The sequence below is a fragment of the Zonotrichia albicollis genome, chromosome 5 (assembly GCF_047830755.1).
Source record: "Zonotrichia albicollis isolate bZonAlb1 chromosome 5, bZonAlb1.hap1, whole genome shotgun sequence".
NCBI classification, from domain to species: Eukaryota; Metazoa; Chordata; class Aves; order Passeriformes; family Passerellidae; genus Zonotrichia; species Zonotrichia albicollis.
In genome coordinates, this window is record NC_133823.1 from 40,036,710 (window position 1) to 40,063,653 (window position 26,944).

General features: G+C 39.5%; 1 protein-coding gene and 1 long non-coding RNA gene across 2 annotated transcripts in view; one reads left to right on the forward strand and one right to left on the reverse strand.

The window, feature by feature from the left end:
- LOC113458843 (uncharacterized) overlaps positions 1-20,063 on the reverse strand; it is a 387,535-nt gene extending 367,472 nt beyond the window's left edge. The window contains exon 1 of the long non-coding RNA XR_003379488.2: positions 19,585-20,063. This is a non-coding gene — a long non-coding RNA (uncharacterized LOC113458843). The remainder of the gene's footprint in view (positions 1-19,584) is intronic.
- On the forward strand, positions 20,063-26,458 carry FRG1 (FSHD region gene 1). The gene is made up of 9 exons (XM_005483868.4): positions 20,063-20,196; positions 20,491-20,558; positions 21,400-21,522; positions 22,471-22,528; positions 22,706-22,820; positions 23,192-23,296; positions 24,038-24,129; positions 25,158-25,268; positions 26,187-26,458. Exons 1-9 carry the CDS (start codon positions 20,135-20,137, stop codon positions 26,221-26,223), a joined length of 771 nt encoding a protein of 256 aa, XP_005483925.2. The 5' UTR covers positions 20,063-20,134; the 3' UTR covers positions 26,224-26,458.
- Positions 26,459-26,944: the final 486 nt, after the last annotated feature.

Genomic DNA, 26,944 nt, shown 5'->3' on the forward strand with positions numbered 1-26,944 from the left:
GACTGTACCTTTCTCCCTTTATCACCTTAGGTATCTTCTGGTACTGGCTGTAAATCACAAACTTGGAAGAGAAGCTGCATCTATACCATGTTTGCTGTGGCTTGTCTCCATTTGTTTAAATTGCCTCCTATCACAGATTGGCTGAAATTGGTCCAGGAATGCTGAAGCCTAGCAAATACATATATATTTGACAAAGTGGGCTGCAAGTAGATGAAAGTTATGAACAACATTATATTTATCATTTATCTTTCTCAAGCTCACATAAGTATCTGCCCTTCTTTCTGTACCTTACAACACCCTTGAACAGAAAAAAGTTACAGCTGAACCAGACATAAAAATCTAAAGTAAATCATAAAATTCTAAAGCAGCATCCCTCAATTTCATTTACAATGCTTCTCAATATATTTCATTTATCCTCTTATCTAAACTTTCTATCCACACAGTAAACATGTAAAGAAACTTTTTTGTCCTTGTTGCTAAAGCATTTTGTACAGTGTTGAATTTCAACTGCTAATATCAATAACCCATAACTAATGTTTACCTAAAAGTACCCAAAAGACTGACTTGGAAATGGATGGTCTATTTACTTAACTTGTGATGAGTACAAACATTCAATCTTTAAAATTGATTTATTTCTAAACACTCATTCTTCCCCATTTGATTTTCTGACAGAAGTTACCTGTAGGTTAATAGAAAGGTAAAGCTGGAGTAGTCAGCTGCAGAATACTGAGCTGCAGGAATTTTACTGTAAATGCTATTTCAAAGACAAGTCTTGCACAAGCTCCCTTTTTTTCTAACACTTATTTTTCTTGTCTTCTATTGCTTTCAGCAATATGCCAACATAATGAGTTTTTCGCAACTTATATTCAAGATTTAATATTCACTGAAGAAAAAATTCTCAAGAAAGGCAGATAATGCACCTCCTCCAGTCCTGGAGCCCAGCTCAGCAATCATCATGTGGCAGTACATACAGCTGTAAGGTACGTTGCATCTTGCACGGAATCAAGGCACCTTTTCCCTTTTCAGGGATCCTCTGCAGTGCTACAGAAACCTTCAGAAACCCTTTCTTCTCTAGAGATCTACAGTTTTAAACAGACAACAAGGCAAATTCTGTACCTTTGAAAAGGTGTGACTCAGCACTCAAAGGAGGACTGCGGTCCTCTGATATGGTCAGCAGCAATATCAACACATGGAATTAACTTGGGATCAGGATCTAGAAGTCTTTAAGTCTCAATTAAAATCAAGCTCTGATTGCAATGCCTCCTAAACATGAAAATTCAGGAGAAATATCAGACATGGCAACAGCTCACAATGCTGTGTCAGTCTCAGAAACCTTTCTACCTCACATCTCTCTGAGCACATGGGTGGCCTAGGGCTGCCTGAAGAGATCAAGGGCTGACCAAGAGTGTGTGCTGACACAACCAACCTATTAAAGACTCCAGATAAAAGCACAATACTAGGAACTGATGACAGAATTTGCTCTAATCACTTCCACCTACCTAGATAAAAGAGAAAAGGAAATACCTCTGTCTCAATCATTCAGTTTGGAGAAACTGACTTGTTGGTAAGAGAAAACCTGCAAAATAGTGCTTTAAGATATCTGTTAAAAGCCTCTTAATATATCTGTGCATGTCTTCAGTATCTTTACCTGAAGGTCAGAAAGAAAAGTAACCAGTGATTTTGAGAGGTTTTTTTTCATATAGTTCAGGTTTACAAATCATTCTGAAAAATAAACTGTTGCCCAAACATTTCAGTTTATTCCCACAACTGAAAAAACAGATGTGTCATAACACAGGACAGAGCCTGAAGAACTTTTGGGGGTAATCCTTCTGAGAATACCAACTACTCCCTTTAGCTAAGAATTTGTATACATAGTACTGCTGCATGAAAAGCAATTCTTAAACTAGGGTTTACTTTAAGCAGATAAGAGACCAAAGCCATGTTTCAAAGTGTTAGGACACATAAGTATGATAACTGCCTTGCCAAACAGAGCTTATCCAAATGACAGTGTGAAATCCTCCCTGTTTGCTGCATTAGTTTTAAGTGTCTTCTAAAATCAACTGTCATCAAAACACATATTACCAAAAGGATGAGTCTTTTTTAAAATATGCAGTATGTTTGGGAAAATACATACTACATCTTGTGTTAGTGGCCATTCTTACAGTGGTCTCAGCTGCTTCCCATCTACAAAACAAGTTACCAGGATGGGAATGGAACTTCATTTGCAAAGTAATAGCTTTCAAATTAAGAAAACTCAAGTCCTTCATCTTATTACTATTGCTATATGTTCAAGTGCCACAAACTCTAACAGCACTAGAGAGAGAGAATATCCCAGACTTGAAGAGACTACAAATTGTGAATATCAGAGAGTGTTACATAAAATAAGTCAACAAAACTACTCCTGCATATGAAAACAAATAAAATCAGCTATGACTTTTGCCAGTCTAGAAACTAACAGAAACTAATTAATGCCAAAAACTGCAATAAGGACTAGAGAAAGCATTTAATTTTCTTATTTTTCTAATAAAGTTCAGTAGTTCAGTGTATTGCCCTTTCAACAATTTTTTTCAGGCTATTATTCCAAGTTGCTTTGGTTTTATTGCAGATGTTGAGGAGATGTTCGGTATTGGTTTCACATGGCAAGGGGTGGGAAGTGCCAGCTCCAAACCCACTGCAAGACACAGCTGAGGATATCAGGCAAGTTGGGGGCATCTCTGTGATAACTTATTTAAGAAAGGACAAAAAACCACCAAACATCGCACATTAATTATAATACAGAGAAGTGAGAAAAAAAATCCCACAAACAAGGACAAGGAGGAAGGAAAGATGCTCCAGGGCTAGAGCAGAAATCTGCCACAAGACCATATTAAAGTATAAATTCCCTGCAAACCACAAAAAAGACCAGAGTGAAGCAGGTGGCCCCCGCAGCAGACGAAGAGCAACACTGCAGTGGGTGGATGTGCCCTGAACCAAACTGCAGCCCATGGAGAACCCCTGCTGGAGCACGCTACTGGCAGGAACTGATGCCCATGAAGGCCCCAGGTTGGAGCAATCTGTTACTGAAGAACCTTAGCCTGTAGGACACCTGGACTGATTGTAACCCAATTCTCCATTCTCCTGCATCTCTGGGGTTGGGGAGGGTTAGGAGAATGGAGTGAAGTTGAGCCTGACAAAGAGAGGGGACAGGGGAAGGTAGTGTTATATTTGTCCTTTTTTTGAAGCTGTCTCTGATGGTAATGGGTAAGTGGTCCCCCATCTTTATCTCAGCCACAAGTTTTTCCCTCTTTTTCATTTCTGTGTACTGAATCACAGAATGGCTAGGTTGAGAACTCCAAGATCATTGAGGCCAACCTGTGTCCTAACACCTTAACTAAACCACACCACCAGCACCTGGAAGTCTCCCAAGATCACTTTGTCACAGGTCATAAAGTACTTCTACACGCTAGATTTCTTTGGACACTTCACCATCATGGATCCTTCTTTTCATATTAGCAACAGAGAACAATCCCAAAAACAGCATTTACATCGTATTCCTCAGACACACCATGGTATTTCCTTCCCTAAACACTTTCATTTGGAACATATTCAGCATTTACCTTGATTTACATCATATTACGACCCTTTTTCCCCACGTAGCTTTACCTAAAATTTTACACATGCTATGCAGGTCTGCATCATCGAAAACATTTGTTGCATTTAGTGCTTACTTTGAGGAGATAAAATAGTGAACATCTGAAATTGCATGCAGATCTTTCAGTAATTTTTGTAATTGGATCCAGGCCATCTATGGATATATAGTGTTTTTCTCATGTGCATCAAAAATTTTGGGTGTTTTATTTGTACCAAATCCCCATTCCAAGTGTTTATGATCAGGTCATAACCAAGAAACAAAAGAAAACCTCATCTTCGCATTGTCTATTCAAAATTTATTACACAGTAAGATAAGCCATTCTAAATACCAACTACTAGAGCTGGGACAACTAAATTCTTGCTATAGCTATTTTGCTTTCTAAAGAAGTCACATTTAAAATCACAGATGTAGATGTTACCAGATCAAAATGATATTGTTCATTAAACTGTGAAAATGATAGAACAAACCTGTAATTCCCAACAGCCTACTTGCCTACTGGTACTGATTTGGAAAACAAAATGAGATATTTCTCTGCCAACGTTCCCATCAGAATCACATATGTGAACACAAATGAGTAAAGACTTACCCAGGGTAATTAAGTTCATTCCCTTGATACCATGAGTGTCCCAGCCAGGAATGCCTTCTACAAACTTGTCAAACTGCCTCCTAAAAGATGTTAGTTTTTCTTCTGATTTCCACTTACATTAACTACATTTCATATACACTCACAGGCAGGGCCCAGAGAATTTCTAAATTCTCTCCAAGGTGCTTCATCCAGCTAAACACCTATACATTCTCCTAAGTTCTCATTCAAGTTCCTGAGCTCTGGAGTTGTTTAGCCTGAACAAAAGGAGGCTCAGCAGAACCTTATTGTTCTGCATAATTACTTGAATGGAGGTTGTAACAAGGTGGGCAACAGCCTCTTTCCCAAACTATCAGCTGAAAGGACAATAGAAAGTTGCACTGGGATGTTTAGATTGGATATTAGGAAGAATTTCACTGAAACTATTAGTGAGAATTGCAATGGGCTGCCCAGGGAAGTGGCTGTGTTACAATCCGCAGAGGTGTTTAAAGCAGGTGTAGATGTGGCATTTGGGGTTTTGTAGGGAACTTGGCAGAATTAGGTTTATGGTTTCTCTTGATGAGCTTAAGGGTCCTTTCCAATCCCAATGATTCTAACATTGGGATCATGCATCTATTGATGTACTGTAGTACATTCATATTCTCTCCTGCAATTGATAAAATCACTATTATTTTATGATTTAATTTAAACTAAATTTACTCATTATAACATAATCCATAGTTACGTTCTCTGGCCTCTTGTTTATAGTCCAAGACTCATTAAGTTCTGCACAGATCTCCTGAGATCCAATCTCTTAAGGCCAACCTGCATGCTCAAGAGTGAACTAGAGCAAGTTGCCAGAAACACAGCAGAGTCTTACTCAACAAAAACAAGTAAAAATAAAACAATCTCTTCTTCTTGCAGTGCTATTAGGCAGCAAAATGATCCTAGAATGCAAGTACTAATAAAAGCTAATACTCACTTTTATTAATTTTGCATTAATCATAGCTAAAAATTTCCCAGATTCTGGAGCCTCTAGCCAAGCAATTTTCAATCGAACAGTGAAAAGCATCTGTGCTGTGTCAAAAAACCTATCTGTATGTTTGGGGCTTTATGAGAGCATAGTCACTGCAAGTCATATCCAAACTAACTTACACTTAACTTACTCTCAGTTTTATCAACCTATCTGTATGTTTGGGGCTTTATGAGAGCATAGTCACTGCAAGTCATATCCAAACTAACTTACACTTAACTTACTCTCAGTTTTATCAACCTATCTGTATGTTTGGGGCTTTATGAGAGCATAGTCACTGCAAGTCATATCCAAACTAACTTACACTTAACTTACTCTCAGTTTTATCAACCTATCTGTATGTTTGGGGCTTTATGAGAGCATAGTCACTGCAAGTCATATCCAAACTAACTTACACTTAACTTACTCTCAGTTTTATCAACCTATCTGTATGTTTGGGGCTTTATGAGAGCATAGTCACTGCAAGTCATATCCAAACTAACTTACACTTAACTTACTCTCAGTTTTATCAACCTATCTGTATGTTTGGGGCTTTATGAGAGCATAGTCACTGCAAGTCATATCCAAACTAACTTACACTTAACTTACTCTCAGTTTTATCAACCTATCTGTATGTTTGGGGCTTTATGAGAGCATAGTCACTGCAAGTCATATCCAAACTAACTTACACTTAACTTACTCTCAGTTTTATCAACCTATCTGTATGTTTGGGGCTTTATGAGAGCATAGTCACTGCAAGTCATATCCAAACTAACTTACACTTAACTTACTCTCAGTTTTATCAACCTCAGACATTAGGAGAGTAAGACACAAATGGAGGCAAATACTCAGACAGTCAACCTGTTAGAAGCTGCAGTCATGGCAGTAAGTCTGCTACAGACAAAAGCAGAACAAAAACAGACAATGTAAATTCAATATTGTCCTAGTATATATCTGCCTGCTGGAAAGAGCAGAACAGATCAAATGGATGACTGCTGCTCAATCTAACATCACATTTCAAGCCGAAACTGCTTTTCAGATAATCCTTCAAAACACAAACTCCATCTATTCTTCCCTATTGTAAGGCAAGTCATACAGACAGGGTTAAGACTGTGTCAGAGACTAGGTTTTAATTTTTATATCAGGAGTCAGAAGCCACATGAAAAATTACCTTTTTTTCCATGTTGGTATATTAGTTCTCTAAACCTCCGTTAAAAACAAAGTTTTCATTTTTCTATTTGAAACAGAAGATGGCTTGTAGAGTTCATCCACATGCATGTCCGTGCATAGAGAAGCACACACCTTCCCTCTGTGAAAAGCCTAGCATCACACAGAATACAAGAGAAACTAGAAGGGAAGAAGCCTAAAACTTTCTCCTGCTGCTGCGCTGGCATTGGCAGGGTTAAATTGAGTGTCCATTTGTACTGCTGGTTCAGATAAATGGGTTTCATTTCATTGTTTCCTTGTACTTGATAAGGTTCTTGGATTGATTCTGGTGGCTCACAATGCCTTCCAGGCACAGGATGTTATTCATACTACTGCATCCAAAGCCTTTCACAACACTGTGGTTTCTTCTTACAAAGACAGGCATTACAAAACTAAAATATCAGTAAAATCAGTTTCTCCACTTTTGTAAAATGAAGAAAAGTCTGTGAAATGAAATCAATTTTGTCACAGCACAAAAACCATGACAACCAGAAATACCAAGAGAACTGGAAAAAAAAAATTCCCTCTTCCATCAGAATTGGACAATATTAAAGTAGTGTGGAATCCATGATTCACCTTAGTAATCCACAGTTATAAAAGTATCTAAACATGTTTCAAATCATAGAAGCTTCTCTTACAGAGCAGGAAAGTATTTCTAACTGAGTCAATTAGCAGCAGCAGCAACTCAAGTTCCTCTAACTGAAAAACTATGTCTCTTTCCTCATTGATCTTCATCTCAAATACAGCTAATAATAACGTCCATTGAACCCCAAAAGGATTTGCATTACTTTGCACTGGGAAATCCAGTGAAACGGATTGCTTTGCAGAAAACTAAATTCAAGACTTTTTGCATGACTGCCTCACCTCATCACTGACTCACATAGTCTCAAAATATCTGTACATCTCTGCATGCCTTCATTCCAAGTACTGTCTGCAATAAGATGTACACTAACATCTAATTACCTAATAGAAATGCTGCTAACATTCATCACTAATAATAAACTATTTTAAGACTCTAATTTCTTAATTAATTCAAAGAAGCCAAAAAACTGATTTTTCATCACCGCAGTCTGGTGATTACATTGAACCTCCAAGACTGGGCCCATCATTTTGGAGCACACAGGAAATTTTTACTACAATAGCAATGGAGAGTATTTTTGCTTATGATCTGCAGAGGTTATTAAAATACCTAATGTGTTAAGTATTTTCCTTCTTTTCACATTAATTCAGAGAACACTTTCCCCAACATGAGTTTGTCCCTACACTGCAGAACTAGAGAACCAGCTCTGTTTTTTATACATACACGATGGTCAAAATCTTCTAGGACAATTTTAAACTTCTCCTGACATTTTCTTGAATCTCATTCAGCTCTTTCCTCCATGTTATCCTGCTGTAAACTGGAGCTTTGGGACTGGATGCAAATTAGAACTTCAACATTGCAATAGCAATTGCGTTACACCACCTGTCTCACACATCCTGCCATCCTAGGGAATCCTGCACCCAAACACTAAGTGCAGCAGTGTTCAACCCTGACAGCAGTACCTGTGACTGGCAGCCCCTTCACCTGCTACATGGCTTACCAATTTTGTGGCTTAGGGAACAGAGCACATCACATTATCTCCTCAGCCCTCCTAACTCAGTAGCCTGCACACTTGCAGGATGTTAAGGTGACAGCTGTCAAAGCCAATATTCTCATCTATGAGCCATCACTCGCAGCAAGTGCTACAGGAGCACCACAGTAATCACAGCAAGTATGACACAGATCACAAATCAGAACCTTTACAAAGAGTAGTGTTTGCTAGGACTAAACACACAGCCCACAGAGCTTGTAACCTGGGGAGGAGGGAATGCCAGAGAAGGTGTTTTCAATTCTGCCTTTCTGCAGGACTTACAGACTCCCTCCCCACAAGGCACATGAAGACAACTAGACCAGATAAGGATTCATTTCTCTGTATCCTCTATATTTATATAGAATGGACAGTAGTAAATGCTGTTCCTCAAATCAAATTGCTATTAGTTTTTACAGGCAATCTGAACAGCATCATATAGAAAAAATTAAAGAGCACTATTCTCACTAGAACTCAAATCCTGGAACTGAAGGTAGATACTCAAAACCAGACTGAGTAGGATATCAAATCCTGGTCTCTGACATACTGGATGATCCCTTAAATGCTATGATAAAAAGGTGAAGGATGTTTGAGTCGAGGGATTTATGTCACATGTGCTAATTTAGAAATATTTAAACAAGAATCTCTTTGCCTTACTGTAGAGCAATATGTTCAGCACCATCTTCTTACATTCAAGGCCAGTTCTCTTACACCCATGAGGAATTTCACACCTGTGCTTGAGCTTTCCTTTCAAATTAGCTGCTCTTCAACTCTATTACTAAACAAACATGAAGCAGCTGTAGCTCTCAGACTATGATTAAAATTAAACCCTTCAAATCCAGCCTAGCTTAGAGAACCTCTGTACAGTTGTTCTCCATTGATTAACTCCAACTGGCTCACTACTAAAACTAATCTATTAAGTCTGAAAAAAAGTTTCAAATAAAGCCTTTCACATAAATGGGATCCAAATGTCCAACACAAAAAGATGGTACCACTAAAATGTTTTAATAAAAATAAATAATGTATAGGTTTAAAATGCTTTTTCTTCACCTTAGAGCAGTTAAACTGTGGATTACTTTATTGATTCAGCATTCATTGTTTTGCTTTGCACAACACTGAAAAAACAGAATAATGCCCTTACTGGTCTTCTAAGAGAGGTAATGGAAGATGATAGAACTACAAACCAACCTGCCAACCACCAGCTGCATGCACCACCTGTGGTGAAATACTGAGGGCTTACCAGAGGGCCATGTTCCAGCCAAGCTACAGAACAGGTTTTCGATCTGAACTTCCCTGCATACATCCCCCCTCTGCGCAGTCAATGAAATACAGGAAAAAACAAATAGGGCTGATCCACAGGTCTGCAGTATCCTGTTTAGTCATGATGTGACACACAGAATTAGAAGTTAGAAAGTTACCTACACAATAGGTAAATGAGTCTTCTGAATGAAGTCTCAAAACATTTCAGAAAATAGCTCTTTGCCTTTACAATGTCTCTTTAAGAGAAAACACATCTACAAGATGCTGCTAAGTGAAACTCATAAACATGAGCAATACTAACCCAATCACATACTGTCCTTTCCCTTGTTTCTATTTTAGGTTGAAAGCTTTTGCCTCAAGATCTGTGTCATTTTTACTGGCATGATTAAAGGGCTGAATCCTCTCCATGTAATGTTCTAGTTAAATCACTGGTATTTCACTAGAACCTAAACAGCCCTATAAACATACCTTCATTAGTATTCTCATGACTCTTTTCTCCACCTGCTTAACTGACTTCAGTATTTAAAGTCTGCCAGTATCTTCCCCTCAAGATGGAGCTGGCTGCTGATTCACTTTAATAGTGATTCCACCCTCACTTGTCCATCACACCCTATGCTGTACACAATCTCTCAAAAACTCAAAAGCTCACGATACCATTTCACCATTTTGAGATAGTAGCCTGATGTATTGTATGGTCCCAGCACTACAGATCTTTCTCTGAGTCAGATGCACACATCATAGTCTCCAGAAACTGGCACCCAGTCAAGAAAATGCCTGATTCCATTCTGAGGTTTGTAACAGATTTTAAATCTGTGCCAAATTAATGTTAAAACATTTTAAAAACAAACCAAAAAATGTCTAAAGCTTTATGGGAGATGGGAAGACATAGAATGCAAAATATTTGGGAGCTTCAGAGATGAATAAAGGCACCACAGAGCATGCAGCCTGCGTAAAGACTCTTACTGTACTTCAGGAAGAGGAGGAGAATGGAAACACCAAGGATCTGCCCTTCAGGTATCAGCCTAGAGGATGACTACATTGCCTTTCTCATGCCAGTAACAGACCACAATCCCAGCAGCAGCCAAAACCACATCAATCCAACCAGGATTATTCCCCAGCCTTTCTGCAGAGAGATGCTTTGTGAAGGCATAGGACAGCACTATGCATCCAGATAAAATGAGTGCTCTGTCACCAATATCCAAGGAGGTGTTTGAAGAAAAAAAATCAGCATTCTCCAGCTGCTTCTCCTTCTTCCATTAGCAAGGGACTCACAGGTGATCTTTAAGAAACCCCAGCACCTCCAGGTTACTTTCACCTGAATTGCATCCCCACACTGACATGCCTGTCCATGAACACATCACAGCTACCAAGGCTTAAACATCATTTACTATCAAGTTCCTCAACTCCAGAGAAGAGCAGAGTGAGGTACAAAAGCAGGTGTAAACCTGTTGGAATTTGTAGTCACAGCAGTAAATCTGATACAGACAAATTCAGAATTAACACAGACAGTGTAAATTCAATATTTGGAATTTACACTGTCTTATTATATAGCTACCTGTTAGGGAGAGTAAAACTAATAAAATGGTTTACTGCTGCTCAATCCAGCATCACATTTGAAGTCATAAATACTTTTTAGATGCTCTTTTAAAAATACACATCACTGGCACCAAGCTGGGGGAGCTCTGTCACCTGCCTCCACATGCAGGAGAGGAAACAAAAGGTGCCACCTGCAAGTATTCTTAGCAGCTCTTATCAGTACCCACACCCTGAGAAGCAGAGGGAGAAAAAGACCTAACACCTTCAGGTTAGAAAGGTGGGACAGCTGCTAGGTAAAGCAAGGAAGGGGGTTTCACACAGCAGAAGACTCCTTTAATTTTTGTGTTTTTAAGAGTTGTCACTGCCATTTGGTGGACAAAGTTTCTACTTGCAGGAGTGGGTAGCTGTGAGCTGGATCTTACACTGCTACAAACCCTTGTTTCTTAATCGATGTCATGTCTTGGACTCATTTGAATGCCACAGGGAGCTTTTGTTTCGCATTGCCTTTATCAAGTGATCAGGGTTTATGCTTGTTGTCTCTCTGTGTGTAGTCTGTCTCAGGCCACAACCCAAGCATGACATAGGAACACACTGAGTCTGAACTGATGTTGAAGCTTTCCAGAATGTTGCGGTAAACTGCAATGAACAGTGTTTCAAACAACATCTGGAAATATTATGTGGTTGTGAATCTTGACTATTACACACTCCTACCAACACTCTTGCCAGTCCCTGACAAGAAGACTAACCTATACATAAATGTTCTCTCTTTTTTTTATGCCCTAGCACAGGAGAAAAGCATTGAAGAGTTATTAAGGGCCTGGCCTGCAGGACTCGCTCCTTGTCTGATACCACAGAACTGCAGATGCTCTTTTTACACTACAAACTTGCTCCAGTTTAACAACATGACCACGTTCCCTAAATTCCATTATACTGGGAGGGGTAGGGCGGGGGCAGTGGAAAGAACCACATCTTTTCTGTTTTCACTCTAATTTCAACCAGATGCCATGGTTGCCCTCTTGCATCCTGTCTCAGGGTGAGGAGGCCTCTGCACTCACTGGGTTGGACCATTTGCCTTGCTCAGGACAGAAGGAATCATTCTCCCTGTCTCCACTGGAAAATGAAGTGCAATGCTATGTTGTGGATAACCTACATCTCGGACCATATATACACAGATTGACTGTTGCTATCACAGGGCAATCTGGTATTATTTTTTTTAAACTAGAATACTTGTGGCTTTCCACTATATATTTGGGGACATTTTTAAAAAGGCATGTCCCATTCATGGGTCTGGCAGAAGTAGACATTTTGTACCTCCTAGAAAAGGCAGTTTTGGGCACCTCAGACAGTGATGAAACCTGAGCTAGATCTTGGCCATCTGCAACAAAGGCAGCAGCATCAATGGACATTACCAATGTTGAATTTTTCCCCTGAACCCCAACATAACCATAACTAAGACCAGTTTTGATCCATCACAGGCCATACACCTGAACAGGTCAGGGACAATTTCATGTCTAGTGCTCTGGTCCAGTTACAGCAAATCCTCACATACACCCCTAGGGATTCAACCCTCCAAAAAGGCCAAGGAACAATAAGGATATGGCTTAGTATTCTGTTAAGAAGTTAATTGCATAAATTAGACCCCATCTACTGCACATGCCAGAAATCCTTCTGGATTATTCCCCAGTACTCCGGGATGCGCTGAATCTGTGCGACTGATCCAGTCTCAGATTTCACCTTTTAAGATCTTAACCAAGTCATGCCTTGTCACAATATATTTCATGAAGCTGTGACAGCAAAAGGACTATTTTTATCTTTGCCAAATTAGAGTTGGGATTTCCAGAAGCAGTAGCCACCTCTTCAGAAAAATAAACCTTAATTGGGAAAAAATATCTTGTGCTGAACCTAGACTATAAGAAAAGCCCTGACATACACCAACCGTATGCTGTGGGGAAAACAGCCTGAAAATAGTTGATGCATACTGAAATATTCCCTCTCCTTTTCTCTCAGGATCAGAACATGGAAAGATCAGCACTTTCAATTTCTACTCACTTACCTACTGTGACAGGACAAAAGACAACAGATGTTCCCAATGCAAAGCACTCAAAAATCATTAATTTGGCTCCAAAATTCAAAACAATGGCTTTAGAAGCAGAGTTTAAAAGAAATATAGGTGTGCTCTTCTTTTGTTCTACCTTTCAAATTTTTAAATCTTTACAATCAGGTTTTATATCTGTTCATATCCATGGGGGACAGGCATTCTAGTTGGCCCTGTATTTTTTCAGTGGAAGCTAAAATTTTTACATCATTCATTCCTTCAAGTTACTGATGCTTTAAAAAAACAGTCAAACAGCATCAGGATGGTGAATGCTGCCATCTCTGGCTGCTCTGTTTCAAAGCAGTTTCCATGCTGTGTTATAGGTTAGAAACCTTATTTACTTCATGTCAAAAAGGAGGTGATTACTGTAAACCTGTTTTGTTTACAAACTACAAGACAAAAAGCTGGCCAAACTGGACTTAGTAGATATGCAATGGGCAAAATAAAAAAAAATTACAAGTTATTGATGACAGTCCTGATGAGGGCAAGGACTAGAAAGTTCTACATTTTCCTTTCATCTCTAACTGCCTCAAGCTAATAAATATTGTCACCATTTGGAGGCTCTCTGGATGAATAAACAAGTAAGACAGTCTGAGTCAGACCATCAAAAATGAACAAGAGTTAAGGGTACTTATTTCTCTTTTGTATTTGTCCTGGGGGGACCCACAGGTGGATTATAACTTAGATTTTACACACTTACAAGGAAATGAGCAGACAAGTGAATAGTTCAGAATAATGAATACTTCAGAATTCCCTCCAGAGCAAAAAGCTTTTTCTGTCTTTACCTAGACTATACCTATTCTATATGCAATGCTCTACAGGTCTCTCTTTCACCTCCAAAATTCCCAAGTCCACACAAAAGCTTTTTTAACAAGATATTCACTGCCACTGCATTAGTAAAAATTTCCTTCTTCTGGAAGAGCATCTGCATTCAGGACAAATTACACAGAATCAGAAGCTATGGAGGATAAGAGAAGAAAACTTGTAATAGCCCTTCAAATTCAAAAGGGCAATGCAAACAATCAGACCACGTATATGATCCAGTTCTGTTAGGAAAAAAAATGCTGAAAAAAACTATATGGCAACCCTGGGAGAGAGGAAACAATTTACAAAGAGTAGGGGTACAGTTTTATGGCCATAAAAAGGACAGCACCACTGAAAATTAACACCCTGCCACAGGTTCATTCTCTTAAGTCCTACCAATCCAGATCTCCATTGAAATTTTAAAGGACACCCATGTTGTCTTAGAGGAAACAGAGTAGGAAAAATATATAGCCCAAAATGAAGCAACATATTTTAGGGTTGGGGTGGGTCATTGTTCTAAGTCCCTTCTCAGAAGAAATGCTGTGAAGGTGAGTACAACCTGCCCAACTAGCTACAACCACCTGTTTATTTCCTACCAAATCACAGACAAAATACAAAGAGGAAGAAAACAATTTTTAAACACTGAATTTAATAATTTTTTTTTAAATATGCTACTTAGAAACTGTATTTAAATTAAACTTGATTATGAGCTAACAAAGAACAATCACAACAGTGATATACATGTACATGAAATAGAAAATCTTTCCCCATGGATCCTGTGGCTTTCCTAATGAGATTCAAACTCGGCCACATATAACAAGGGAAATAAGGCTCATTGGAGACAAAAAAAACATGCCCCAGAAAGGGAGAAGTCTGTATATGAACACATAGCACAAAACAGGTAACTTGCCACAAAAATTCTGTTGTGCTTAATTTACAGTCTGTATTTTAGTCTGTATTTTCCATACAGTATCAGTAAATAATGAAATGAGTTTTCAGCTACATTTGCATCAAACATGCTAGCTATTTGTCAGGAAATGTCAAAAATTATATGCTCAACTTACAGAATCAAATTTCCATCCCATAAAAAATGAAATTACAGTACAGAGAAATAGGTTGCTTTTTTAAGCACTGGAAGCAACACGGTTTGATTTTTCACTCATTAGTGCCCTAGATTTACTAGGAGATTTTTTCTCATAGACTGATTTCTGAATGAGTGTTCTCTCCCATCACTAGTAAGAGGAGAATTTACGTTGTAACCCCTACCCTTGCCAGGGAAGTTACAGGTCTTTTTCCTACTTGTCTGACAAGTTTCAAAACTCACCAGATTTCAATCATTGTTGTTATTGTGCCTGTTAAAAAGGCTAAATCTGACCAGTTTAAAAAAAATATTTATAAAGAAACAGAGTAACAGACAAAGAAACAGAAGCGTTTATATGCATATAAAAATTTTCCTTAGTACACCAGGATAAAATGCAGAGCACTTGGTGGGAAAGAATTTGAAGAAGTACACATGCATCATTTGGGATGACAAGCAGAAACTAGAAGGTCTGAGTTCAAGTAAACATGATAGAGAGTTGGCATCAGCATGAAGCCACTGTACATCTGCAGTTACTTTTTCATTTCTCTTTTGCATTCCCTCAGTGTGCAGCAGAAAGGGATTTTGGTGAGTGCTCCCTGACAAACTCTAGAGCAGGATCTCATGTCTGGAGAAGTAGATATTGAAGGTCTGGCCAGCTAGAAAATCAAAACTTCCCTACACTACAAAACTTTACAGAGTGACAGCAGAGAGAAGTGCTGGAGTGAACAGGCAAAGCAGAAGAAGCTGAGAAGCCAGAACCAACACATGGTTTCTGTGCCAGCGATGCTGACAACTGGGGGATCTGAGCTGGAGCTCCATCCTGCCCTGAAAGGCTGAGAAACCCTTCCTGCTTCCCAAATACTCCAAGTACTGTGCCATAACCCAAGCAGGAGAAATGCAATTTTGAGAATATCTGTTTACCTGTGCTTAAAAACCTAACACTACCATCTTCAGCTTACAAAAAAGAAAAAATCTGACTGCATTTAAAATTTGGAAGTTATAACAAAACCATTTGCAGAATGCAGTTTAAAAATGCTATGAATCAAATTAGCTTTTTATTTACATCTGTCATGCACCATCATGTCCTGGGGATGCCTCAACACTGGCACAACTGCTGCTGAACACTATGACAAACCACAACATTCCAGAGTATGTACTTTGTCCCACTGGGGAAAAATTAAAATATAGTTGCTCTGGTTCTAACTCACATCAGATTTCACTCCTTCTGTAAATGAGTAAACAAAACTACATCGATCTTGGCTGTTACATCAGTCAAGAGCTTTGATATTTCACAAGGGGCCCACACAAACAAAAGAGGAAAAAAAAAATCACATAATCTGTCAACTTGGCTATCAAGAGAGCTACCTCAAGTTTCTGCGGTTTGGGGAGGTATTTTAGTATTTCCTAACGTAACAAAGCGCGATGGAAGAAAACTCCAAAGCACCTAAGTTTGAGTCCAGGCTCTTATGACACTAGACTATGACACAGATGCTCAACCCCAGCCCTTCACTTCCATCAGTCCTGAGTTTCTAATACATTTTTGTAATGATCCCCTTCAAACTCGAATGATGAAAGTGCACATTTTGCAAATGACACCTCAACCAATCTGCCCCATCTCCATAAACGACAGCAAATGATTTCACTCTTTAGGCTTTCAAAATAAAATGCACATGCGGCAAATTCCAAGCTGGCAGGAAAATCCAGTCATTAAAAAAGTGATTTGTTTTCTAGAATTGCAAACACAAAGGCTGCATTTATTTTCAATGCCATAAAGAAAATGAACTGTTATATTTTTTTAAACAACCACAGCCCAGACATATTGGAAATGTTTTAATTTCAGAAATACTAACTGGCAAATTAGAGTCTAAATAGCTTCTCTAAAGTGGTACCATCTTATACACAGTTTTCAGATTTATTTCATCACTTTGCCCTGCAGGAAAAGGTTTTATCATCTTCTGCATAAACTGTAATGATGCCTATCTGTTGCTGGTGTCACTAAATTTAAGAAGAAACCTAAGATACGTGAATTTTAAGTAAAATTATACTCATTAACATGAAAATATATAATACGTCATGAGAGCCCCAAAAAAAAAATCTACATTTCTATTAAAATATTTATTGTCTCTATCATTCTGTCTTTCCTACTTTCTCTTCATAAAACAGAAGAATGGAAACAGAACAGCAAATTAAGAAAATAGCAAACATAATTGATATAGCCCCATTCTAACAAAGCTTGCAATCACTATAAACTTTACACTAAATGAGCTGCTCAATTAGACTCACCAGGACTATTCCCTATACAAAATGTAAGCACATGCATCATTCTTTCCAAGATGATGATTATGTAAGGGTTATCTGTAATGAAAATAAAACTATCTCCTTTCCCCCCCCCCCAAATTTCTCAATCTGCACTTATTTTTGTGGCTATAGCAGCATCTGGTGGACAAATAGTAAAACGAACATCTGGCATATGATAAAAATATATGTATTTTAAAATATAAATTGCTTTAATTGCTCTTTTTTAAAGTTAAAAAAAAAATCCAGTTTAGATAATCCTTAATAACTTTAAAGTCATTACATCTCTTATAAATGCTTTTTACCCTTACCTTTTCCTCCCTCATTGGACCTCTCAGCTAAGTGCTTGTGTACTATGAAGTGCTGGTCATAGTCTATCAGTGAACACAGGCCCACTTTGACAAAAATGTACAAATACCTCATAAACACAAAGTCTGCACAGTTAAGCAGTCAAAAAATTAGAACCTATCATAAATAAAGTTTTAAAGTTATAGCTAAGAGAACAAAAACTCCTGCAGGTTTTCTCGTAACAGACTCAAAGACTAAAAAGAACTCAGATCCCTAAAATAACCACTGAAGGGCAAGTTAGCATGCTGGGGTAGCAGACAGACATTTTTTTCTGCTTCACTCAGCTCCTCTATGCTTTGTTCTGACTTTCATGTAATTGCTCTCTTCTCTTTCATATTCCTTTCACTAAAATATCTGCCCAATAGGAGTATCTGTGTAGAACCTGAAAAAAAGTATTTAATGACATGAGTCAAATACAGCTGTAACTGTATTTGCTAAAATTGATCACTGCTGAAGTTGATTGTAGTGAATCCCAAAGGGCTAGAAACATATGAATATATTGGTTAAAATTACAATTTCCTCCTCCAAGTGAAAGAGGAGTCAACAAGGAGAGGGACTATGCTGGATCTCGTTCTCACCAACAAGGAGGGGCTGCTGAGGAATGTGAAGCACAAGGGCAGCTTTGGCTGCAGTGACCATAATATGGTGGAGTTCAAGATCCTTAGGGCAGCCAGGAGAATGCACAGCAAGCTGGCTTCCCCAGGCTTCAGGCAAGAGCATTTGCACCTCTTCATGGATCTGCTTGGGAGAGTACCACAGGATAAAGCCTTGGAGGGAAGAGTCACCCAAGAAAGATGGCTAATTAGTCAAGGATCACCTCCTCTAAGCTTAGGAGCAATGCATCCAAACAAAGAGGAAGTTGGGCAAAAATGTCAGGATGTCTGCATGGATAAGCAGCTCCTGGACAAACTGCAACATAAAAGAGAACCCACCAGAGGCAGGTACTTTGCTACTTACCAACAGAAAAGCTGTCACAGCACATGTCACAGCTGAGACAACCACAATACACAGAGTATCACCATAAAATTTCAGACAGCTCCAACCCACACAGAGTAACACCATAACACATCTGAAGGCTTCAAGCATCTGCCCTTCCTATTCTTCAGCCCAACCTTTTATCCCCTCATGCTGATGCACTGCACCTGTGTGCCCTCTGCTCCCTTTGGTGGTTGGTCAGTGCCCTGGGCACTCCAGGGCTCATTGCTGTCAGTGCTGCTCACAGCTGCACCCATGGGGATTGAGGCTCAGCCATAGCCCCACTCCCATTCACCACAAACTGCGCGCCTACAGAAAGTAGCACAGCCAACACACACAGCCACACACAAAAAATATTCTGAATTTACACAGACCAGCAGCTTAATTCAGGAATTGCTTTTGCTAACAAACACAACATCCCAAAAGCTCCAAAATGAGGGACTTGCCAAAACCTTCTTGAAGTTCATTACGGTTGTTTGCATTTTACACAGCAAGTGTAACTACAATACAAGGTAGTGTCCTCTTAGGCACGCAGACAGAAATTCAAAGAAATTTTGGTGAGAAGAGGCAGGGTTCTGGATACAACCAAAGTATCTGTGGAAGACATCTGCAGTCATCCACCAACTCCAGGGTCATTCACGGGGACACTGTACACACCAAGCTTTGTCAACTGGTCACTTTCAGTGACTTTAAAAGCCTTGACAAAAACATGTATGACACTCGCATTTCTTACTTGTAGAAGATACCTCTGAGGTGCTGAAAACTTACAAGCATAGATAGGTAATCAACTTGGAAACCAAAAAGAAGCAATCTAATGCAAGCATCTCTGTACCTGTACGTAAGACATGTACAACAAGCCTTGTAGGGGTAATAATTTTCATTTAACCAGGTAATATAATCAACGGGCAACTTTTTGGGCACAAACTCCCCTCTCTCATGAATGAGAAGTAGGAAGAACCCTTTTGAAGACTAAACACAAATTACTACTGTAGTTGGGATTCTAATCACACATGGGCTAGTAAGGCAGTTCCCAAGGCAAGAGTCTTGGTACCTGTCTAGAAGGTTCTAGGTTAATATGAGAAAAAGGCCGATATGTGCCAAGGGGGGCAGTCTGATGTATGTTTTATTCCGTGGAATAAAAGTGGCTAACAGGATGGAAAAAACTGTCATACCTCATGTCATCCCTGGCATGGTACACCTCGCTGACTTGCAAACTGCATTTCCCCGACTGGTCTTCATAGGCGTCCCTGGAAGCTTTTACTCCTTCACCAGCACATCCAGGCGTCCAGCTCACATGTAACCCTGCCAGAGGCAAGACCTGCTGCTCTTGGCCTTGCTGCCCTCACTTCCGAGGGCTCTGCTGATGTTCATGACATGTGTTTTACAATAGACACACACACTGGCTGTAGGAGCCACGTGTTCTTCATTCCTTAGCGTTCTTTGCCTGCAGTCTGGCAAAGCGCAGGCACTGCACCCATGGAGCCAGGCCAGACTTAGACGGGAAAGGTGCCCAGGGACAGACTGTTTAAATGTAATTTTAAACTCTTCTTGTTTTATTTTTCCACTCAAACTCCGTGTCCAGCACCTTCCACGTGCGCTGACCGAGGCACGGCGCCGCCGGGGCCCGCCTACAGCCGGGCAGAGGCCGGGCCGCGGCTTCGGGGCTTCCGCCCGGCCCGGGGCGGAGCCGGCTCCGTCCGCCCGCCCTTCCCGGATCCCGACATGGCGGAGTATTCCTGCGTCAAATCCACCAAGCTCGTCCTCAAAGGCTCGAAAGAGAAGAGGTGAGGAGCGGGCTGCCCGCCGCGCCGCCCTTGCCCCGCGCTGCGGCAGCTGCCTGGGCCCGCACCGCCGCGGGGCCGGTGTAGGAGGCCGGGCAGGGATGAGGCTGGGCCGGCCCGGCCCTGCTCTTCCCTTCCCTTCGCTCCGGCCCGGGGGCTCGGCAGGGCAGGGCAGGGCTGGGGCCGGACTGGGCGCCGCAGGGTCCCGGCCGGGGTCAGGGACCGCTCCCGCAAGGCCCGGCGGGACAAGGGCCGGGTCGGCGGCTCGTTCTCACTTCTTTCCATCTCCCCTTGCAGCAAGAAAAAGCACAAGGAAAAGAAAAGGAAAAGGGAAGAGGATGCGGCAGAGCAGCTCGATATTGTTGGTGAGCTGCTTTCCAGGAGTTACGTGGCAGTGCGGAAACTGTAGGGGATGTGCCAGAAGCTAACGAGGTCGTTATAGGACTTCGTAAAGCAAGTGTAACTCCTGTAGAAATATATAACTGTTTCTCACAACATGTCATTTGTGTCTTGGAATCTTCCTCGATTCCACACAGAACTTGTGACACCAATAGAATGGATTCAGTTTTTTATAAGTAATAAAAAAAAACATTAATATCTTTATGAGCTAGGAAATATTTTTAAGACAGTATACAAAGAGAAAACTTTACTGTTCAAAAAATGTAAAAGTCATAATTCTAAGTCATGCACATGGGAAGGGCTTTAACTTTGGTAGAATTCTGTAGGAGTCAAATGTTCAAACCCAGATTGGTTTGAACAACTGAGGTCTAAGGATTACAATTTACATATTTAACAGCGAGATTAAATAGTATCTCTGATTCTCTTGTTCTGGAGAATCTTATAAATGGATATGACTCCAAAACTGCAGGAGACAGATCCAGAGGGAAAAAATCTTTTTCTTGTGAAGTGTGTCTTTGCTGCATCAGCTGAATGAATCAGCTTGGTCTGTGGACTAACGCAAAGAAGGGATGAAGCACAGGAGCTTGTAGCTAGGGATGACAGCTGTCAAAGAGCAGGACTTCCTAAAGCAGCAGCAGCAACGCCATTGAATTGGCTCTGGACTATAAAATAATGCACAAAGGTTATGAGATAGCTATCTTTTGAATTTAAAATTTCAGAGAACACGCAGAAATATAACCTCTTTGGGTATTGTAATCAAAAGTTGTGGTTACTCTGTTAATAAACTGTCATGGTTTTGTATTACAGGAAACTGGTGGGCTGTCAGTAATTTTGGTGAAATTACAGGAACTATAGCTATAGAAATGGATAAAGGAGCTTACATCCATGCCCTCGACAATGGCTTGTTTACACTTGGAGCACCACATAAAGGTTTGTTCCAGGAAATTTGAAAATAATAGAGTTTTAATCATGAAGTGCCTAAAGGCATAGAACTAGCATCACCTCAAGGCAAGCAGTGTTACAGCTAAAACCAGTTTACTACAAGAAATGCAATAATTCTAGCTGAAGCATGCAGATGACTTAAACCTAATGACCGCCAATCAGTTTCACTCATCTAGTTTCATGCTGGCTTATGTGTGCAATAAATTGAACTGCACTGGAGATGATTACTTGTTAAAGGCCATACTTGCTGGATAAAAAGCAGTATAATTTTTATTAAAACCTATAAAGTGTTTATGGTGTCACTTGAAGAGTGAAATTCAAGGTAGATGAGTTTTAATGCTTATTGCTGCATCCTTGTCATAATATACTTGTTTTGTCACTGCACAAGAGAACTACCAATGTGCTGGGATAATCAGCTCGTTGTTTGAATTTGAGGGCAATGACTCTGACATGGGCTGTTCCAGAACCCTGACAGTCTGTGTGTGTTTCATCTCCAAACAGAGATCAGAGCAGCAATGGCCATATTCCCTTGTTTTGGTTTTGAGGGATGGAGAATCCAGTGGCGTTTAGGATACTGAGTTGAGTTACCACGGCTGAACCATAATGCAATTTGTTATCAAAGAAATAACATTACAAGGAGATTAAGGTATTCAAAGCCACCAGGAAAATTACAAAACTCAATTATAAATTTCTTAAACTTATGATAATCTTTATTTTGTGCCTTGTTTTAAGCATTGTAAATATATGAGCATAAATGAGCACCTGCATTGCTTTTTTAAAAGTGAGTACTCAAAAAGGAATTTTTAATGAAATAAATACTTTCCATAGTATTTAGGAATAGTCAATGTTCAATTCTTTTTGATACTGCAGTATTAGTAGGCTAATACATTTTATGTTAATACTTCATACTTAACTAATGGCAAATTCATTCCTCAGGTGATGAAGGCCCTAGTCCTCCTGAGCAGTTTACAGCAGTTAAGTTATCTGATACAAGGTAATTACTGTAATGCTTCAAGTTTTGGTACTTGTTATCTTTGGCTTTTGTGAAAAGGCATTTTAATACTCTTTTTGAAATACATTGTCTTCTACTAAAAGTGTCGGTGATGTTTTGGGTTTTGTGAATGCATTAATTAAAAACACTCTTTCTTGTTTCCTACGTTTTCTCTTTGAGGATTGCTCTCAAGTCTGGTTATGGCAAATACCTTGGTATAAACTCAGACGGGCTCGTTGTTGGACGTTCTGATGCAATAGGATCAAGAGAGCAGTGGGAACCTGTCTTCCAAGATGTAAGCTGTTTGCAATAGTTTATTTGATGTTGCTAGTGTTTGATTGTATTTTGAGTTAATCCATGTAGATGGGTATTTTTACTTTGAAGTTAAAGGCTTTTGCAATCTCTTTCATATTGTAACTTAGGATTTTCCAACTGCAATGCATTTACTGTAATTGAAAGTTTTTTAAATGCTTCAATAGCTTCATTTTGGCAGCTATAAGCATCTTAAAAATGAAGGAGTCAGCAAGTCTGGCTAGCTAGTGAAGTATCCATCCATAAAAGAATTATTTACAGAGATGTTTGGCATATTGTAGAGGATAAATTGTTACAAATCAAGGATTATATACAACCTTATTATACTTACAGTGTGTGATATTGTTTCTGCAGAGGAAAATGGCATTACTAGCAGCAAACAGCCGTTTTATCAGGTGTAATGAAGAGGGGGACATAGAAGCCAAAAGCAAAACTGCAGGGGAAGAAGAAATGATAAAGGTAATCTATAACTTCTACAATCTACAATTAATACAGGATTGGCTGGAATCGAACTCAAACAAGCAGGTGTCTGTGTGCTGTGATTTTCTCTTAATACAGTTATAATTGCTTCCTATCAGCTGTCAAGTGGTCTGGCCACAAGAAAGGTAAATGAGTTCCAGGACTGTAATAATTCTCAGTACCTCCTGTAGAGATAAGAAGATACTTTACCACTCAGGAGGACAAAAGAGTCTATGTGATCTTCCAGGTACTTGTAAACAGCTTGGGACAGAAGAGAGGAATTATGACCTAATCAGGGACAGAGGAGGGTTTACCAGAATGATCCAGAAGGGGAGATCTTTTAAGAGAATCTGAAAAGACTATCTTGACTTTATCTGAACATGAGAAATATATCTCTACTCTCCAAGTAGAGATAGGTGTCTTAACTAGTCAGAGCAACAGTATTTTAAGTCAATCTCTGAATTGTCCCTGCCAAAATTAAGAACTGTAGTAGTGCTTCTTTGAGATAAAGGCAGTTATGTCTAGTATCAAGGATTGCACTTAACAATTCCCATATTTCAGGCAGCTCTTACTTTTGCAGTTGTTTCTGGTTAACCAGTTTGAAAACTGTGAACTTGAAAAGTCACTGTGACTCTCATTCTGTTACAAAGGATATGTAGTCATTCACCTGTAACTGTTTTTAAAATACAGGTGTTTCATGTTGTGTTTTTGTTATTTTTTCATTTTTCTTTCAATTGTTAGAGTCGTACTTGTGCTGAAAGAGAAGCTAAGAAGAAAGATGACGTTCCACAAGAAGACAAAGGCAACGTTAAACAGTGTGAAATCAATTATGTGTATGTACTTTAAAGCTGGTAACAGGCTCAAGTGTCTTTTTTTGTTTCTGACTGGGGCTGTCTTTGGGCCCAACGCCCATCCAGCCTTTCACTCACTTTTCATTAGCAGGACAAGGGAGGAAAACAGGGTGAGATAGCTCATTGCTCGAGATGAAGGAGAGCTGCTGTACCAGATACTGTCCCAGGGTTAACTGTGAATGATTAGTTACATTTATTTTCTTTTCATTGCATGTAAATTCTGAGAGACAAAAATTAAAAACACCACCTTTCCTTCTCCCATCTCAAGCTCAGCTTCTCTCCAGAGCTTCTACCTGCTCCGCTAAGCCAGATGGGCTGTAGGTCAATACACAGTGTTTCCTTTCAGCCACTCCCTCCCTTTCCTGCTTTTCCCCTGCTCTGGTATGGTCTTATTCATGGGCTGGAAGGTAATGTTTGGTCCAGTACCTACAGCATCTCCTTCCCCTCCTTCTCTGTGCTGATGTTCCCACTGCCATTTTGCACTTTTAGGGTTAGTTTTTCTTTCTCCTTCTCTGCCTGTGTGGCATTTTGCTTTATCTTAAATCTGTTTCCATGGGAGTGCCACCTGCTTTGCTGGTGGATTTGGCTGTGTCCTGTAGTGGATGTCTTGAGAGCCAGCTCTGTCCAGCGCAGGTCAGCCCCTGGCCTTTTCTCACAGAGCACTTCGCTGCAGTCAGCACCTTGCAACTACATCCAGTACACTTTTGCTCCCCGATTTCTTATGCTAGTAGTTAAGTAAGGGGCTCTTTAGAATTTGTAACCACTTCATGCTAGTCACAATGGGGCTCATTCCTACTTAGACTCCAAAAAAAAGCAAAACCTGAGTAGTTTTCACCTACAGAAGCCTTAGTGCAACCTTAGTCCTGGGATAGTTTGCTGGATTTTATTAGGTCAGTTACCTGCTGCTTTAATAGGAGCTAAGATTCTTACCACAGCTGCTGATGTGTTGGAAAACAAAAAAATTTAAAAGCTTCAGTTCTTTACTACTTTTCTTTTCTTCCCCCTTACAGGAAGAAATTCCAAAGTTTTCAAGACAAAAAGCTTAAAATAAGTAAAGAAGATACAAAAGCCCTTAGAAAAGCCAGAAAAGAAGGCACTTTTCATGAAATGCTACTTGACAGGTACTTCAAAGTGCTAGAAATAATGTATTGATTAAAAAACTATTGGGAAATGGACATATGGTAAATCCTGGGGTACAAAAGAGGGCTGGATTTCAGGGACATAGGTTCCTGAGCATTTTTCCACTGGTGAGTGTTGTCCCTGAGTCCTGGGGCTTGCCGCCTTTTTTTTTTTTTTTTAATCTGGATTTTCACTTCTTTAGCTGAAGTTTGCAGGTTTGCAGGTTTGAATTTACCTGTAAATTAGTTCTTTTGAAAATCTTTAATCCCTCAACAACTCGGAACTAAACAAACTGAACAATCTAGTTAATATTTTTAATTGTGAAAATGAGCTAATTTTTAACATTTTTCAATACCTATGGTACCAGAATATTTTGGAGAGGCAGAAGTTGAATTTTAAAGAGAAATAGTGTTTATTAAGAACAGTCTTCATGTTATCTAGTGGGAATTTTTTGTCCTGCTAAACTAAGACTATAGAAACCATGTTGAATTTTTAAAGCCTTTTATGTCAGTATATAGTATAAATATTTGCATTAATTCAGTGGCTGGAATGCAGAAAACTATTTCTGATAATTACAAGTAATGTGAGAACACTCCTGAGTTCTCACAGTTGGTCAGCTTCAGATCATGCTGAATGTGAATTCCATTCCTCAGGGGAGACAAAATGCAATTATGATGATTTGAAGGGAAAGTCAAGGTTAACTTTAGCAAGTTAACTTAACACTGCAGTTCTACCTCCTTAGGAAAACAAAGTAAATTAACAAATCCAAAGTGTTGTTAGGCCTTTATATGTACTTTGAAGCAGAGTTCAAGAACAATTACTTTTAATGCATTCTTAACACTTTGAAGCAGATAAAACACCCAGGTGTAATTGTATTTGGTCTTAATCTAAATCTTGTTTCATTCACTCTTCCCATACAGGAGAGCTAAAGTGAAAGCAGATAGATACTGCAAGTGACATCCAGCTGGCCCATTTTCTTCTGCAACTTTGATGGCAGCATCAAATTGAAAAAGAGTAAAATATTTTTTAGGTGTTTTTTATTTAAAGCATTTTTTAAGTATCTTGAGGAATTGTATTAAAATTTTCTCAAATATTAATAATCCAGTTATCTTGTTAACTGTATAATTTGTGAATACTTGGCTTGTATGAAGGCAATGGCTCCAACAAAAATTAAAGGTAAATCAATTAATAATGGTAAGTTATTTGCCATGTAACTTAAGCCCTGGGAGACAGACTGTGCACTGATGTAGTCCAGAGAGAAAGCTCCCTGACTTTTAGTTGCTTTTAGGACAAAATTTAGAAATCAGTAGATTATTGTATGCAGATGTTCCTGGCCAGAGTCAGGATTTCTTGGATAAAAATGCAGCATAGCTGTGAGGTGTGCTGTGGCAGAGAGGGAGAAAAAAAGTTACTGATTTTTATCCAGAGCTCCTTAGTTTGGCCTAGGACTGGGGATTAGGGCTCATTAACTCATTGTTGTAGGTACCACACTACACATCCCTCCCTGGAAATGTGACTGATGTACAACAAGCCTTTGGAATATCACAGTGCTGCTGTGGCCTGCTGCCAAAATTACTCTCAGAAACACCAGGAAAAAACCAGCACTGCAAAGAGCAGGCTGCAGCCCAGAGTAACTATTTATTGGAAGTTCAGTGCAGGTGTCATTGATCCACAGTCA